This window comes from Phaethon lepturus, unplaced genomic scaffold (assembly GCF_000687285.1).
Source record: "Phaethon lepturus isolate BGI_N335 unplaced genomic scaffold, ASM68728v1 scaffold30887, whole genome shotgun sequence".
NCBI classification, from domain to species: Eukaryota; Metazoa; Chordata; class Aves; order Phaethontiformes; family Phaethontidae; genus Phaethon; species Phaethon lepturus.
The window spans coordinates 13,109-28,843 of NW_010551637.1; the positions used below are offsets into that span (position 1 = coordinate 13,109).

At 40.5% G+C, this 15,735-nt stretch overlaps 1 protein-coding gene across 1 annotated transcript; it reads right to left on the bottom strand.

Moving 5' to 3' along the window:
- Positions 1-2,325: 2,325 nt before the first annotated feature.
- Positions 2,326-15,717, bottom strand: TMEM43 (transmembrane protein 43). The gene is made up of 12 exons (XM_010290985.1): positions 15,692-15,717; positions 14,809-14,958; positions 13,641-13,775; positions 12,833-12,927; positions 10,897-10,946; positions 8,557-8,626; positions 6,339-6,409; positions 6,053-6,174; positions 5,356-5,430; positions 5,173-5,274; positions 3,600-3,717; positions 2,326-2,613 (listed from the first exon to the last, which is right to left on the bottom strand). Exons 1-12 carry the CDS (start codon positions 15,701-15,703, stop codon positions 2,411-2,413), a joined length of 1,203 nt encoding a protein of 400 aa, XP_010289287.1. The 5' UTR covers positions 15,704-15,717; the 3' UTR covers positions 2,326-2,410.
- Between the last annotated feature and the right edge of the window lie 18 nt (positions 15,718-15,735).

Consider the following 15,735-nt stretch of genomic DNA (forward strand, 5'->3'; position numbering starts at 1 on the left):
GAAAGAGATGGTAACCTCTTCAGAGGGCAGGATCCTACTCCTCTGCTCCGCAGGGAGGCAGCTGTCCTAACCTTAGCATGCCAAAGGTGAAAGAGTAAATACGCCTTAAGGGAGACCAAAGCAGAAAGGGAAGAGGCGTGACTGATCAGGTACATGTTCTATCAGATTTTGGTATGGAAGCAAGAAAAATGCTTGTTGACATTTGTGTTCGTGTGGTGAAAGCAAGCCTTGGCTCCACCAGCATGGCTGTCCTGGGAAGCATGAAGTTCTTGTCTGTGAAAGGAGCCTTACTTTATTTTGCAACATTCCTGCACGCACGCTAGTACGTAAGACAAAAGTATTTTAAGCTGTTGAATGCATAGGTAAACCCCCAGTCTCTTTGGAAACTCAAGATGCTGTGTCCAGTCAGGTTGAACCATAATATTTTTTAAGTAATCTAGCCTTTCATCACATAGAAATATACAAACCAGAAGGCAGCTGTGCTGTTACTAGGAACTTGCTTCCCAAAATGGGGAAATATTTGCAGGCTGAAACAAAATCCAACTGCACACTTAGCTCAACCAGCAACAGAAAACTAGTTCATGTGGAAGCTACAAACTAATCCTCCATGTACCTGGACGCTATTCCCAGATATGAAATGTGCAAAACTTAAATATAAGAAGCAGCCTACAGACCAACATTTTGAAAATTGTACTTTATTAAATATACAAAAGCTCAGCACTGCTGTAGAAAATTGTATCTTCATCTCTTAATATGGCAACGCTGGTTCGTTTCCTGCATCGCTGGTAAAACAGCAGTCCAACACTTGGTTTTGTCCCCAGCAGAGTGCAGTTCTTAATTGACGAAGCAAAAGTTGGTGTCAGTGAGCAGCAGGGAGACTGCGCAGTATCGCTAATGTGCACTTGCACTTCCTATAACCTGTCACTCGCTACAACTGCTCTTACCAGCAGAACTGAGCCATGAGACTGAACCAACAACATTGAAATACCAGAAGGATGAAAAGAATTAAGGCTAATAAAGTAATTACTAAGTCTCAAAACACTTACAATTTATAACTCAGTTCTCTATTTCAGTACCACTTGTAGCAAACATTTGCTTCTATGTATGTTGAAGTTAAATTCCTTTGGTATGGGGAACACATTTCTCATGACGGTCATAACTGGATTTCATAAATACAGACATTATTTTTGTACTGAATTATGTATACTTACAGAAAAAACCCACCACTGTAGCGTAGGGAGGGCACATTAGGAAGCCAAACTCTAGCTAGGTGGAGAGAGACCTAAAAAGGTAGTCTCTAATCTCAAATACTGATTACAGCAGAAATACGTAAACATGAGCCATCACAATGCTACAAGAAGGCATTCCTCTATTCCTCTAACATGATATAAAGCTCAAAATTTAGGCTGTTAAAGTCTATGAAATCTAATCGAGCAAAAATGTTTTCATTATTTAATTTCATGGAGTATGTTCATTGTCCTTACTAAGTCAAATTCAAGAAAGAAACAGTATACACAGCAAAAACCACCCCAAATACTGTAAGGAATATACATTCAATTATAAAAGTTAATTTTGTTTCAAGGCAGCAGGTTTTATTTTTAAAGGTTAGTGACCTCTGAGTATCCCCTTCAATAAGTGCAATTGGAAGTTAAATTTTTGAAATAATTATGCAATAGTATAGTCCATGCTACCATTTTGGATGCTTAACCAAGAACAACTTCAGAGACTTTTAAAAAGTTGGGGGAAATCAATGCTTTCCGACAAATCCACACTATCTCAGAGCACTGCTAACCTGGCCACTCATTATTTCTAGTTACTTTGAAAATCCTCAGTCCAAAAGCATACATTTTGTATAAGTATTGTGTAAAATTCGACTAAGTTGTGTTTTTCCTTTGAACACAAACACTTCCAAATGCATCAGCCAAAGAAGTGTACAGGATACATGACTGTGCATACATGAAAAGGCAGCAGAGGGAGGGTTGGTCGGAGACAGGTACACGCACGTATTTCCTAAGGATATCTAATCATGCTCCATGTGGTAAAGCTGGCATTTTCTCCGTAATACACAAGGTGCCCCAACTGTCAGTGAAGACGTGCCAGTTCTCACATCAGGGGGAATTAGTAAGTGTTGAGCGCTAAAAATATGCTTGTTCACCGACTTACAACAAATATAGACACTCCAAAATGTCTTTTTCCCCAAAGTCGATGTCACCGACTTCCTACAAACAGCATCCTATAGTCACGTTTTCCATGGATAACACATATCAACAACCGCCTTCAAGCCCCTTCCCCAGCTCTTGGTGCATGCCGCTGAACTGTGATATGCTGTAAGCACGCTGCAGTAACCGGGACAGAAACACACTTGAAAAATTTCCAACCAGGATTCAGCGCAAAACCGCCAACCTCCTCCTCACTGCTGCTTCTTCGGTGGAACACGAGATTTTGCAACCACAATAGGAACTACAGAGAGCAGCCCGATAAGCAAAGCCCAGAGAGGGCGGTAGAAGAGCCAGCCAATGGAGATGGTCAGGAGTGATAGCGAACTGGCTACGCAGAAAGCAAATGCTTTTAATCCAATGTTAACCAGATCCCTCACAACAGGAAACCAGTCCACTGCAGAAAGAATTAAACAAGGGATAAAGCAGTTGACAAGATTATTGTTTAAAAGGAAGTCTTATTCAAGCCTAGGATTTGCAGACTAACTATTGCAATCAAAAGACAGACTCAAGTTATTTATCAAAAGCACTGGATAAGGGATTTCAGCAGAGTACCCTCAAGGCATTTGATAATTAAGCAACACCTAAACATCTAAGACAATGATATCCTCATCTCTTCAGACAGGAAGTAATGCAAAAATTAAGTCTGAAGTCTTGTCCAAGGCTTGAGAGGCAGAGTACACTGATAGCCTTGCAGCTATGGAACAAGTCTAGGGCAACTGATAAAATATACTAGCACAAAAATTAATTTCTGACAACAATAAATCTTGCAGTAGCATGTATATGGGTAAGTAAATAAGAAAAAAAAAGAAAAAAGAGAGCACATCACTACAAAGCAAATGATAGCTTTGATGTTTGAAGTTTATACAAGTTGGAGGCACTGTCCTGCTTTTCTTTTAAGTTTTTATTCCAACATTTTTCTACTCTAAAAGGATAAAAGAAAACCTTTTTTGCTGTGTCTTCACAGTAGTGTAGAATAACTAGACACAAAGACATGTTACTATACAACTACTAATTAAGGCCTTTTTGGGGGACCACATGTGTATGGGGGTAGAAAGTAATCAGATTGCAGCACCTTGAGTTAGCCTCAAAAGAACCAGCCCAAAGTGTGCTCCAGCTTCTGATTTTGGCAAGCACTGGGCTGGGATCTTCTGAGAATGGCAATAGATGTTTGCTTTTTTTAATTTTCACAAAACAACCATCTGGTTCTGGGATCCTGTTTATCTGCAATTGCCTACAGTGACTTTCAGATCAAATCCAGTCTGAGTTTAAAACAGATTCCTCCTGACCTCCAAATTAATTAATTACATATGTGAGCAAGAGGACCTCTCTAGGGATTGTGATCCTATTCTAAATCATTTTACGTTTTTGTAAAAAACTTACCCAAAGTGTAAAAGATTCGGGTCATTAGGCTGATGCCTACAAACATTGCCAGCCAGCCTGCTGCACGGAGGGCCCAAGTCTTCATGGTGTTACTCTCATGCTCTTTCTGAAAGATTTCCTGAAAGCAAACACCATTACATGCAGCCTGTTTCTCAATTTCGAGATCCTCTTGATTCCAATGTATTATGAACAAATTCTCTCATAGAAGAGATATTGCAGCTCATTCTGCAGGGTCTTTTTGCGTAGTATCGCAGCACACTACAATAGATTTCAAAGTACGGCACAAGGGAAACCAGCATTTTTCTAAATTAAGACGGAGAAACAAGCACCGTTCAACAACCATAGGCAGAAAGCACACAGTTTTTGCTGCAAATGAATACATTCAACGCTACTGTGGAAAATAAGACACTAATAAGGAAATGTAATAAAGGAGGAATGATCTGACTTCACTATGTTTGGAGGAAGAGAGAAAAGGCAACGATATCCACTGATGGCTGAAGGAAAGGTATGTGAAAGAAAGCAAGTGGTATGCAGGGAAGAAAAGAGAAAAGGTATGTGTATATTTCAACAAGCAAAGCAAAGCATCGATTTCCAAGAATTCTGAGTAAGATTTTTTCAAATGGGTTGTGTGCCCTTCTGGCTCTATAAAACAAACACATGAAGACGGCTAAGAGATAATAAAGCACTTAATGGGAAATGACTGATGGATTACTTGCACATACAAGTACTCTACAAATTATTCATTTGTAGTGAGTTATTTCCAATGAACTCAAATTCTATCTAATGAAGATTCAGAGCTCACAGCAGAGAGCTGATTCTACTGCTACTCTCTTTCAACTCAAAACAAAAGCCTTTTTAACTGCATTTGGGAGCTCCTATAAATTCTTGACATCTGGGATTTTTGCAGCAGGGCATGAAATAATCATTAATGGAAACAAACCTACTAAAAGGAGTAAATGAATCACCAAATTGCTGGAACATGCAGAATTTATTGGAGCATAATGCTCTGCCTGAAGGTTCTCTCTCAGACAGAACAGCAATAAACATTTCAAACAAGCCTAAACTGTTATTAGAAGCTGAAGAGAGGACAGCTCCTATGGTTTGTTTAATTAAAGCCTGATTTTTGCTATTTTTACATACAACCTTTTCAAAAGCATGTGCTTGCATGTGTAAGTGGGAAACTACCAATGAGCAAATAAAAGCAAAATAAGAAAGCACAGAAACAGCTTTTAAAGCAAAGGATATTCAGCAGCCACACAAGGGGATTTTTAAGAAATAAATGTATGGTTACTTTAGCCACAGTTCCTTTTTAAAATTAAAAAAAACAGCAGAATGTACTGCTAGTGGGTGAAGCATGGCATTGTGCTTCAACACAAAGAACATGCAGAAACCTGGAAGGCAAACACAGGCTATAACACATTGTCCTGGAAAAAGGAGAGAGAAAAGCTAATGTTTACATTGATTATCTCCTCCTCTAGAGCAGGTCTGAAGGAGAATGAGAGCTTATTCCCTTGCTGTTTCTGCACTACCATCTCCAATTTTAACCCTTCACTAGTACAGTGTGGTATCTCACCTCCACAGAGAGATCCCCGGGGTAGAGAATCTGCAGGACATCTCCAGACTTGGTGTGATATGGAAGCAGTTGATCACCTTGCTGGCGAGCAATCACAGTCACCTTGGAAGAAAGGGAAAAATATTTCCTGGTTACTGAGTTGGGAACTGAGTTTGCAAAATACAGAAACAGCTGAAGACCCACCTTATCAGCAGAGCCCAAATGGGGGTCATCTCCACTCAGACCTGCATAGAAGAATGACACACGAAGGTCTCCTACCTACAAACAAAAGAATATTGGAAATCAACAAAGATTTCTTTACAAAGGAGAATCACAGGAAAGACAACTCTGCATGCAAACACCCTTTATGTATCAACACTTTTTCTGAACGTTTATGTCAAGCCAGAGGATACCCAGAATGATTTCCAAGATCTACTTTTTTCAGACCTGGCTGATAGCCAAAACAGGATAGCTCAAATGCTGTTTTGCAATACCTGCAGTGATTTAGCTGCAGGAGCACAATAACACCAATGAGATCCTATGTTCATCCCTTGTTATTTCATCTGTTGGCAGAGGAGGGCAGGCAGCACAACCTGACAGCAAGCTATTTCATTGTACTCCATTCAAGTTCAGCAAGGCACAGGCAGAACCCACCTCCCAGCACCATCCCGTGTCTTTCCATTTAAAAGCATGGCAGACTAAAGAAAACAGAAGACAAAGATATAAGCAAGATCAGAAGCTCCCTGCAAGCAAAGCACTCTTGCTGAAGGACTGTACTAAGGGTCTCATCCTAAGTGGTGGCCCGCACTCCATTTTCTACGTATTTAAACAGAAATGGGACGTGCAATTTTCTTTTTCATATAATATTAATCACTGCTTTGGTTTATCTTTCTCATCTTACTTCTGGACGCCTGGGGTTCTCACTGTGGTAGAAGTAATCTCCTCCTCGGGTAACATCAGCATGTGGATCTTCCAGGTTTGACAAGCTCAGCTGCTTGAAGTCATCAATTTTATCCACAAGACCTAAGCAGAATAAAAAATCAGGCTCCGGTCTGGTGTCTAACTTGGAACAGCCAATTTGCTGGCTGGCTTCCTGATTAACACTTGAAATGACTGCCATTGTGGAAAGAACAAAGTCCATTGCTGAGGCAACAGCAGACACAAAGCCCATGCAAAACAATCCTTACCCTTGGAAAGAACAAAGCTGCCAACCTGGACGTTAGGAGAAACAGCAGTGAAAGACTCCACAGCCATGGCACTGGGAAACAGAGAGTCCCTGATTAGTCCCAGAATTACAACCAAATTCTTGATTTGCAGCATGTAATACACAGCACATAAAAGGTACTATGTCAAACATCAGGAGAAACTCAAAGAGCTAAATGGCTGTCATGATGTGAAAACAATTCCATCACAAAACCGTGTCCAGACTTCATAGTGTTGGAGCCATTAAAATAAGCTAAGACAAGATATGCCTGTCTCATGCCCTCGCCTGAGCCTCCACTCACACTATAGCATTTCACTATTTTTTTCTGTACTGAACCTATAATGGGCTGAAATGGAATTCAGCTCTTAGGAAACTGTTCAGTCGTGGTACAGAGGTTTTGAGTGACAATGAATTAATCACGTTCCTAGATGAATTCCTGCAACATCTAACTACACTCACAAATGAATTTTATTCTAGCCTGAATTTATTTAGCTCCCACTGTCAACTGCTAGATCTTATCTGCTAAATTAAGAAACCTAGATCATAAACCTTCTCCATATAAAGGAACTTCTACATCATGGCCAAGTTAATTAAATTCCAAACTCAGGAATCCTTTACTTACAGACTTGACTTCATTCTCGTAAGTAGTATGACTAGAATCTCCTTGGCAGTAAAGAACAGTTTTTATTTTCACAAATGTCTAAGTTGCATAAAAAGGCAAGATGGATGGACAGAAGGAAGAAGACATGTAGTACACACTTAAAATAGAGCTTCATTAATGCTAGGCACGAACTCTAAAGTTCAGCATGTCTGCATACACCATGCTGTCTCAGGCAAGGATCCACCACAGAATGCTCAGTCTCCTTGGCTTGTACCAATACACTCAGATGAAATGTTCTTAGCTGCAGCACTTTTTAAATTATGTACTGGAATAGCACTAAATCAAAAACGTTTCCATTGGAGATTTGCATTTGCTGGACAAGGCTTGGAGAATTTTCATTAACAAAATGTGTTGGGATCATTCTGCACAGCTCGACCTTAAGGAGAAGGAGCTGCGGCACTGGGAAGCTGGTAAACAGCTGGACACCTGCAGGGCTTGGCCTTGAGGAGAAGGAGCTGTGATAAACAGCTAAGAAGTAAGGAAAACAGGATGGAACCCGGACCACGTAGCAGTAACCGCAAGTAGGAGGAGTATGATAATGTAATCTTTAGAGCTAAGCCAATGATTGTAAGACAAGTATGCATAAGGTAGAACTCAGTGTATAAATATGTGTAGGGTTTTGCAATAAAGTGGAAGCTTGCTTTATCACTCATATTGAGTCGGCTGCTTGTCTTCCCTCGCTCGTCGCAAAAATGTGTGGATGGGGAGGAGAGACAAAGCAGGTATGTCATCTGTGCATCCTTTTTTCCATTTCCTCACGTCTAAACAAGTCTGCTAGTTGGGACTTACAACCAAAACCACATAGATCTTCGCTTTCCCTCCTGAAGTAGTACTTCCAAATAAAGGGCAGTGTATTTAGATAAGCCCACAGAACAAAAACAAAGTTCTGGAGATTTGCAAAGTTCAAAGTTTTGTTGAAATCCTGGTCCTACTATCTCTCCAGCTGTATTTTTCACTCACACATGATGTTTTTTGCCAGATGGCATCCTGCATCCTAAGGAATTAAGCAGGTGCTGTGAGAATGACAAGCTAAAACTTAGCGTTAAAAATGGAACACTGTAGTGTAACTAAAATGCTGCAGCTGAGAGATGGATGAAACAAATTATATATGGGTGATTGCCACAAATAAGCCTATGAGCTCATACACGCTAGCTTAGAAGAGCATCATGCAAGTGGTGTGACAAGCTCATGGGATGCCTGCACTTTTGTAATAGAGGAAAGAATTAGTAATAGACTGCATTAACAGACAATAAAAGTCAGAAAGGAACCCATTCAAGTTCTCCTACATGGAGACCACATGGTCCAGAGGTAACATAATAAAAGCCTGACGTCCAGCCATTACTAATGGATAGCTTAATTCTGGTTACAGCCAGGCAGTTTTGAACTGCTCTCTAATTTCTATATTCCTTAGCTCTCCCAACTACTGGAAGACCAACAGTTTCCACCTACTTCACTATGTCAGGAAGATTAGCCGTTTAGCTCTCATCTTTGATCAGATACAGTGACAGAATCTAGAGAGACTGTGCTAGGTGTAAATTACCTAGGGTTTTTGTGTCCAATTTCTCGATCAAAGTTTCTGCTGTTCACAACTTCCGATTTCCATTCGGTATCTAAAGAAAATGATATGAAGGTTAAGGAGAAAACAGAAAAAACTGCCACTCAGATCTTAGTTATTGAAGACACCTTTCAATCCATCTATCACTTCTAAGTTACACTTGCAGCAATAATATTTACATCAAACTATGTGTGTGACAGTCTGTACTGATACTTAAATCCACCTTCCTAACATATTCATGAGGAATGGCAGAATTTAGAAAAAAAGTTAGCAATAAAAATGTAACTCAACTTCGCTCAAGGGGAGCTTTGCTGTTGGGTTTGATTGCTGGCTCCAGTCTTTGGGAAAGATCTGGTTTTGTGAGGAAAGGCTGTGAGCTCTGCTGGAACTAGCAAATTTCAGTACAGCCAAGCAACAGATAGAGATGGTACCTGTATGTGCCACTGTGAAAAAAGCACAATGCTGCCTTGGTTCAAGCCACAGCAGCATTTCCACATCCCCAGAACAGATTTCAGTAGGCTTCTTACAACTCCAACAAAACTAGAGTCCCTTTTTTGAGCAGCTTCCCAATTAAATATAGCTTGCTCTACTTCCATGAAGGAGTAGAGAGGAAGGAAAGGGAGTTTGGTTAAACAGTGCAGTAGGGATCATTGTAAAGCATATTATGGTGTACTGGGTACATGGCAAGACTGTGGTAGTTGGGGAGAGGGGGCTGCAGGGGTGGCTTCTGTGGGAAGATGTCAGGAGCTGTCCTGTGTTGGACACAGCTGGTTCCACATCAAACCCACTGCAGGCCACAGCTGAGCCCATCAGTGAAGTTTGGGGCACTTCTGTGAAAACATTTTTAAGAAAGGGCAGAAGACACCAAATGTGGAAGGGAGGGAACAAAAAGGAGCGAGAAACAACAGAGGGAACACCAAAGTCAGAGGAGGAGGTGCTCCACAGCACAGCAGATACTCACTGCAGCATGGGGAGAGTCCACGCTGGAGCATGAGAAAAGTGTAAGAAGGAAAGCGTGGCAGGGAGAAACCACTATGTACTGACTGTAAACCTACCCCCACCCCCTGCACCCCTTGCTCCCCCCAAAGGGAGTGAGCACACCCTGTGGCAATAACAAGGTGGGGGGGCAAGGGGAGAGGAGTCTGGAGTAAAGTTGGGTCTGGGAAAGGGTAAGAGCAAATGTGTTTACCCAACACATGAATCAGTAATTAAATATTTATTTTAATTTACAATAAATTAAGTTATTTTTCCCCAAGTCAAATCTGTTTTGCCCACAATGGTAAAATTGGTAAGCAATCTCCTTGTCTTTATTTCAACTCACAAGCGCTCTCATTCCTGTTCTTCTCAATCTCTTCCCCAGTCTTGCTGAGGGGAAGAGTAAGCAAGTGGCTGTGTGGGTCCTTGCCTGCCAGCCAAAGCTAACCTACCGCATCTAGTAATATACAGACTTTTACTGGACAGAATCCATCAATCTTGAGAGGGCAGCTGTTTTTCTAAACGGCATTTTTTTTTTGTTCCCTGCCACTGTAAGGCTGTCTTTCACAGCTCACAATCACCAGCTTTGCTCCTTATGCATCTCCATGCTGCAGGGTCCCACACTTCACTGACTTGAGGTATTTTTATGATCACACCCAGAAACTGCTGCACACCCACATTACATGTCAATGTGCTTTAATCAGAGATAAATGAAGCACAGAGACCAATCTCCAGATATACGATGACTCAACAGTATTTTTCTGCCACTGGGTAGGTCAGGATAATGCTCTCAGTTCTGCCCCTGCCAAAAATCGTTTGGCAAAAGCCACAGCCAGCACACTTCAGAGCATGCTGGTGGTTTTCCTTAGCTGGTATCAACACCTAAACAGACTCTCAACATGCTTACAGGCTGGAGCTACACTGTTCTTCCCTGTCTGTTCTCTTCTGCTCACACCTGACATATGCCCAGTTACTCCACTTCTGAAGAGTAATCTCAGGCATAGCTTTGAACACACTCCCATCTTTGCCCATCTCTTGACACTGAGAACCTTATGGATCCTATCTCCGAAGCATCCCATTCTTGGATGCTGCTCTGAAACCCTAGGAGTTCCAAGACAAGATTTTCTGCAGTAGTTGCTTTCTAACAACACACCTCTTTCCACCTCAGTTACCTCAAGAATGGGAGATCCTGCCATTTGTTTAGGAAGGAATTTTTGCTTATTTCTGCACATTCCTTTCCTTTCTTTCCCAAGAAAAACTTGCAGGGTTTACAACAAAAATCAAAATACACACACGAAAGTCGAAAGATACATGCATAAAAGAAAAGGGACTTTCTGTTGATCAACTTACTGTATGAATACTTTGTCTCTTTCTTAATCTCACCGTTCTCTTCATATTCCCTGCAGAGAAAAGGGGTGGGATGAGAACCAAACCAGTGCACACACACCTCTGCCCAGGGCAAAATACACTTTACAAATGAAATACAGAGACAGCTCACTGGCAAAACAAACTTAGCTTTACAAGTAAATTAACTCTTCTCTGAACTACCTACTCGGAAGATATAGATTCTCTGTACAAGAAGAAAACTACACACAAATGCTAAACAGCCATAGCACTTTTATTCCCATGCTGCCAACAAGGAGGTGTTTGACTAGATCAGTGTGGAACAACCAGTATTAAAGACAGTGAGACAAACTGACCTAAATCATCAAATCTTTTACAAATGCTGCACCATGAGCATGTTAAAACTGCTTATTTTTCACACCTTCACAACCTCTGACTTTTTTTTGTGTGACACAAAAGGCATTTGGAACATGAGTTCTGTGGAGTCAGATCTACATAATATTTAATAACTTTTATACTACTGTCAGTGGAATTATTAATAATAACAGAAACATATTTTCCCTCTTCCGCTTACAACTACTAGCAGAATAGCTAACATCTCATTACAGTTTTGTAAATCCCCTTGGAAAGGTACCTAGACTGCAATATTGCCTACTATAAACTATTCTGAATGGCTCTCAAGCAACTAAAATTTCACAGCTAGAAATTAATGTTGATGTTTCATTATTAAGGATAAGGGGAAGCAGAGTCTTCTAAAAATCCAGACATCATGCCTTGGTTTATCTAAGTACTCAATTTGCACATGTATAAAGTACCAAAGAAATTAAGGTATTTCCCTCATAGTCACGTGCCAAAAAGTCTCAAGTGTTCACAAATCTGAGAAAAGAATCTGACTTCTAGATTCAATTAGATACAATAGGGTTTTTAATTGCTGTAGGTGTCAACCAGGCAGTTTTTGGGTCAATGGGTTTATCAGAGTTTATTCCAGAATTCATAATTGAAATTTTTGGGTTCACTTTTCCAACAAAAGTTAAGACCCCTTTGGAAGATTAAAAAAAAAACACAAACCAAAACCAGACAAAACAAACCCAAGAAGTAAATCATTGTCACTGTGGAAGAAAGGAAGAAACCCCAGGGAAAATACAATAAAGTTTCTGGATTCAGCAAAAATATTTTTGTATTTCCTTTTTGAGAACAGAGAAAAAAATTGGCTTGAGGGCTCAAATTTTAAAGAATGGCAGCAGGAGAGGCTTAGCAGATGCAGGAAAAGTAGGATTATAAGGTTTTATTTGAAAACAATTCAATACCAAGTATTTTGGGACAATGGTTTTGATTCTGCTAATCAACTAGCAGCCAGGGAGTATAATGGGGGTGGAGTTACTGATATCTTGATGGGCAGAAAGTATATCAGTAAATAAAAGAAGCTTTACGAACACTAGAAAGGATAGAAATCAACTGAGTCTTTGGGAAAAACATGACTTTTTTTATCTTTTTTTTTTTTGTTTTTCATAAATTTGTACAGAGCTTTGAATTCTGTTGAAAACATACGACAGAAAATAGATCAATGGGCTCTGAGGTAGCAGAGCATCAGACAACAATAACAAAAACAAAAAACCACAGCTGCAGCATGAAGGCCAAGAAACCCCATGAAGTTATACAAAATCAGGAAGCGGAAACATTTGATAAAAGGCCTTGGATGTTACTCAAATTTTATCAGATGCAAATTCAGCATTGACCATCTACAAGACCTGTTATAAAGTCATTATAAAGAAAATAAAGTGATTCACTAAAAAAAACCCCACACCAAAACAAGAGCTCTAGCATTCTCCTGCCTTAAAGGGTTGTCGTCTTCTTTGCGGGTGGTGAGAGAAAAAAAAAATGTGATCGGATCCTGTTAATACAACAGCTTTATAAACAACTTTTGAAGGTTACTTTCACTTACGTGGAATCTTCATATTCTACCCACTGGTACATTTCCACATTACGCTTAAGTTTGACAGCCTGGATGGAGAGCCCATAGCTGGGATCAAACAAAGGCTATTTAAAAATTAAAGAAAATACAAGTCAGTATAAATGCTGTACCTCACGAACTCAAACACTGTACTTTCATCATCAAATCCATTTACATACCTCGCTGTACATAGTTAGCACTACGTTACACATGGCTGAATATAGCATAAATGTTATGAAAAACAAAAAGGAGCTTCCCTTTATATCACTTATAAATTTGACCTAAAGAATCGTCATTAAAAACTGTGAAGAATAAAATCAGAAATGCTGGCTAATGGTATGTAGGCTTAAGTGTTTAAACCAGGGGGATATTTTATTTTGCTAGAAGCTGCCATGCTGTGTTATCTTCTGCAACACAGGCTGACCGCAGAAAAAAATGTCATCACTACTAAAAAGTCAGAACTTGCAGAGCCTCTGTACTGCAACAGCCTGAAGACTTTATAATATCATGAATACACAATAGGTTCCCTATACAAAGTGAAAATGAAATTATCCACCAAAGGCAGTGGGAGGGTAAATACAGCTAGAGGTAGCATGTTGCTTGGGAGTAAGGAGACCAAGGCTGTACAGCATTTCCCCGATTCTGGGCCAAGAACCAAAGCTTGGGTGGTAGCCAGCAATGCTTACAAAGGAGGAAAGAAACTGCATGTCTTCTCCCTGGATATCAAACATAATTTTAATTGGCAAAGACTTTTCCTTCCCTCTAAGCTTGAAATACTCATCTTCAAGATACTATTTACCTTAGATGTACTCAGAGCACCAGCTAAGTGCACCAATCTCCCTTCATTCTGCTGAGACACACTGTGGATGCTACCAAGAGGGATCACAAGAGAAAGTCCCTCATCAAGAGATTTGGCTGTCCTTAAAGCTCGTCCCTGCAATCAAGCAAAGCAAATTTGAGTTGTGGAGAATCAATGGCACAGCAGTAGTTTGTGAAAAAGGTTAGCAGACAAGTGACTGGAAGACCACAAGAAATGCTTGTATATTCAGCCTCAAGGCATATTCTCAAAACACTCTTGTACTTCTCCACTCTCTCTGTGTCTGACACAGTTTGGGGCAGTACCCATGCAGCAGGGCCATTAACTAAGCTCCTCAAACATACATAGACTATTCCTACAGGAGTCCAAAGTTATTGCTCTTCACCTCTTACCTTGTTCATTGTTCACAAATAACTGCAAAAAATTATGCCAATTATGGTCCTTTCTCCACAGACCCATATGACTACTTGGCAGAAGTTTTCCTTACCTTACCATCATGTTACGATGTGCTTTTTCCTGCAAAGTCACCAAAATTGGGAATAGTTCTCTTTCCTCTTGTAGAGGTATAAAAGAAAGTCTTAGGTGAAAATTCACAGAATTCTGTTCCCCTGCTCCAAAACTGCCAAAAGCTTGTATGTTTGCAACAGTAGGGTGTCAAGATTCCCTGCTTACTTTAATTGTTTTTTTTAGTCTAAAACCAAGACGTAAAATAACACTGAGAATAATTAACACCCTCTATTTTGCAACATGTAGTATAAATTCCTTCAATGCAATTGTAACAACCCTAGAAATGAAGACCTTATTTCATCCCAAGAAGAGACTGGAACATGGCTGGCTCACACAACACTCTTTCAACAACACTACAGCCTGTTTCTGCACCAGCTCACAGGTTTTGGATCTTATCTCTCATCACACACTGCCACTGTCTCTACCACATTCAGTTCTACAGCAAGACTATCTGTGGCCCAGTGATTTTAGTCTTCTGTTATATCCCAAGGATAAGCACCAGACTCTCCAGACCTAACATCCTCTTCTTATGGGTGAAATAATAAAGCTTTAACATTTTAGTAAGCCTATAAACGCAAAACTAGTTGAATGTCAGCTGTGACATTTTGAAGCCGTGTATAAACAATGGCAGTATTTCACTTACTTCATTGGTAAAAAGAAGGTAGAAAGACAGAAGAAATGTCACAAGTCCGATCAACATGCCTCCAGAAGTCTCGCTGAGCCTCTCCAGGAACCCTGGTTTGGACTCACTTGTGATTTTCACATGTTCTTTTCTGCTGCCTGTGTCAGAGAACTGTTGGAGATAAACCAAAATATACAATATTGGTGTGACAGCGGAAAGCATTCTGTTTCAAAATAAGTCTTTTAGCTTGTTAATACTGTTGCTCTACAGAGTAGCACCTCTTGCCTTGGACCAAAACTTTCCCACACTTACTAAATGTCTCATCATGCTTTTGATACCAGAAATACAGTCAATAAATACAACTTAAGCCTAATGGAAAAAAAAATTGCTATTATAGTGGTTTAACATGTTCCTGCAAGCTTTCTTCAGTCTGACTCTATGTTCCCTATTTGGTGTCCACACCCTGCATTCGGGCCATGACAAATTGAGTAATACTCCTGAATTCCACACCAACTAAAACATAGCTATAAATAACATGTTACATTTTACCTCACCAGTGGTGAGTGTCTGCGTACTTTAAAATAATTGCATCTAGAGCAACAAAAAGACATAGTTTAAAACAAAATTGCTACTGTTGTCCTAGACAGTACCACAGTAAAGCATGAAAGCCCAGGGGCTTATCTGTATGTACGCTGGCTGTGGGGAATAATCAAGAAGCAACTTCAGACTAACACACGTAGCCAAGACAGGCTGTGAGGCTTCTCGTTGGCTCATCTCGAGATGCCAGGCGGGATGTGACAGGGCCCCTCGCCTCAGCCAGGCCACCCTGGGGGAGCGGCGGGAGCGGGAAGAACCGCACCACGTAGCGCAGAGCAACGGGAGGGCCAGCCCGAGCAACACTTACATTCCTCGACATCTTGACCCTCTTGCACTCGCCGGGTACCACCC

Coding starts and splice junctions, on each gene's coding strand:
- TMEM43 (XM_010290985.1), bottom strand. Junction 10,947..12,832: donor GTAGAATATGAAGATTCCAC/GTAAGTGAAAGT, acceptor TTTTCTCTGCAG/GGAATATGAAGAGAACGGTG. Junction 6,410..8,556: donor ATTGGACACAAAAACCCTAG/GTAATTTACACC, acceptor TCTGTTTCCCAG/TGCCATGGCTGTGGAGTCTT.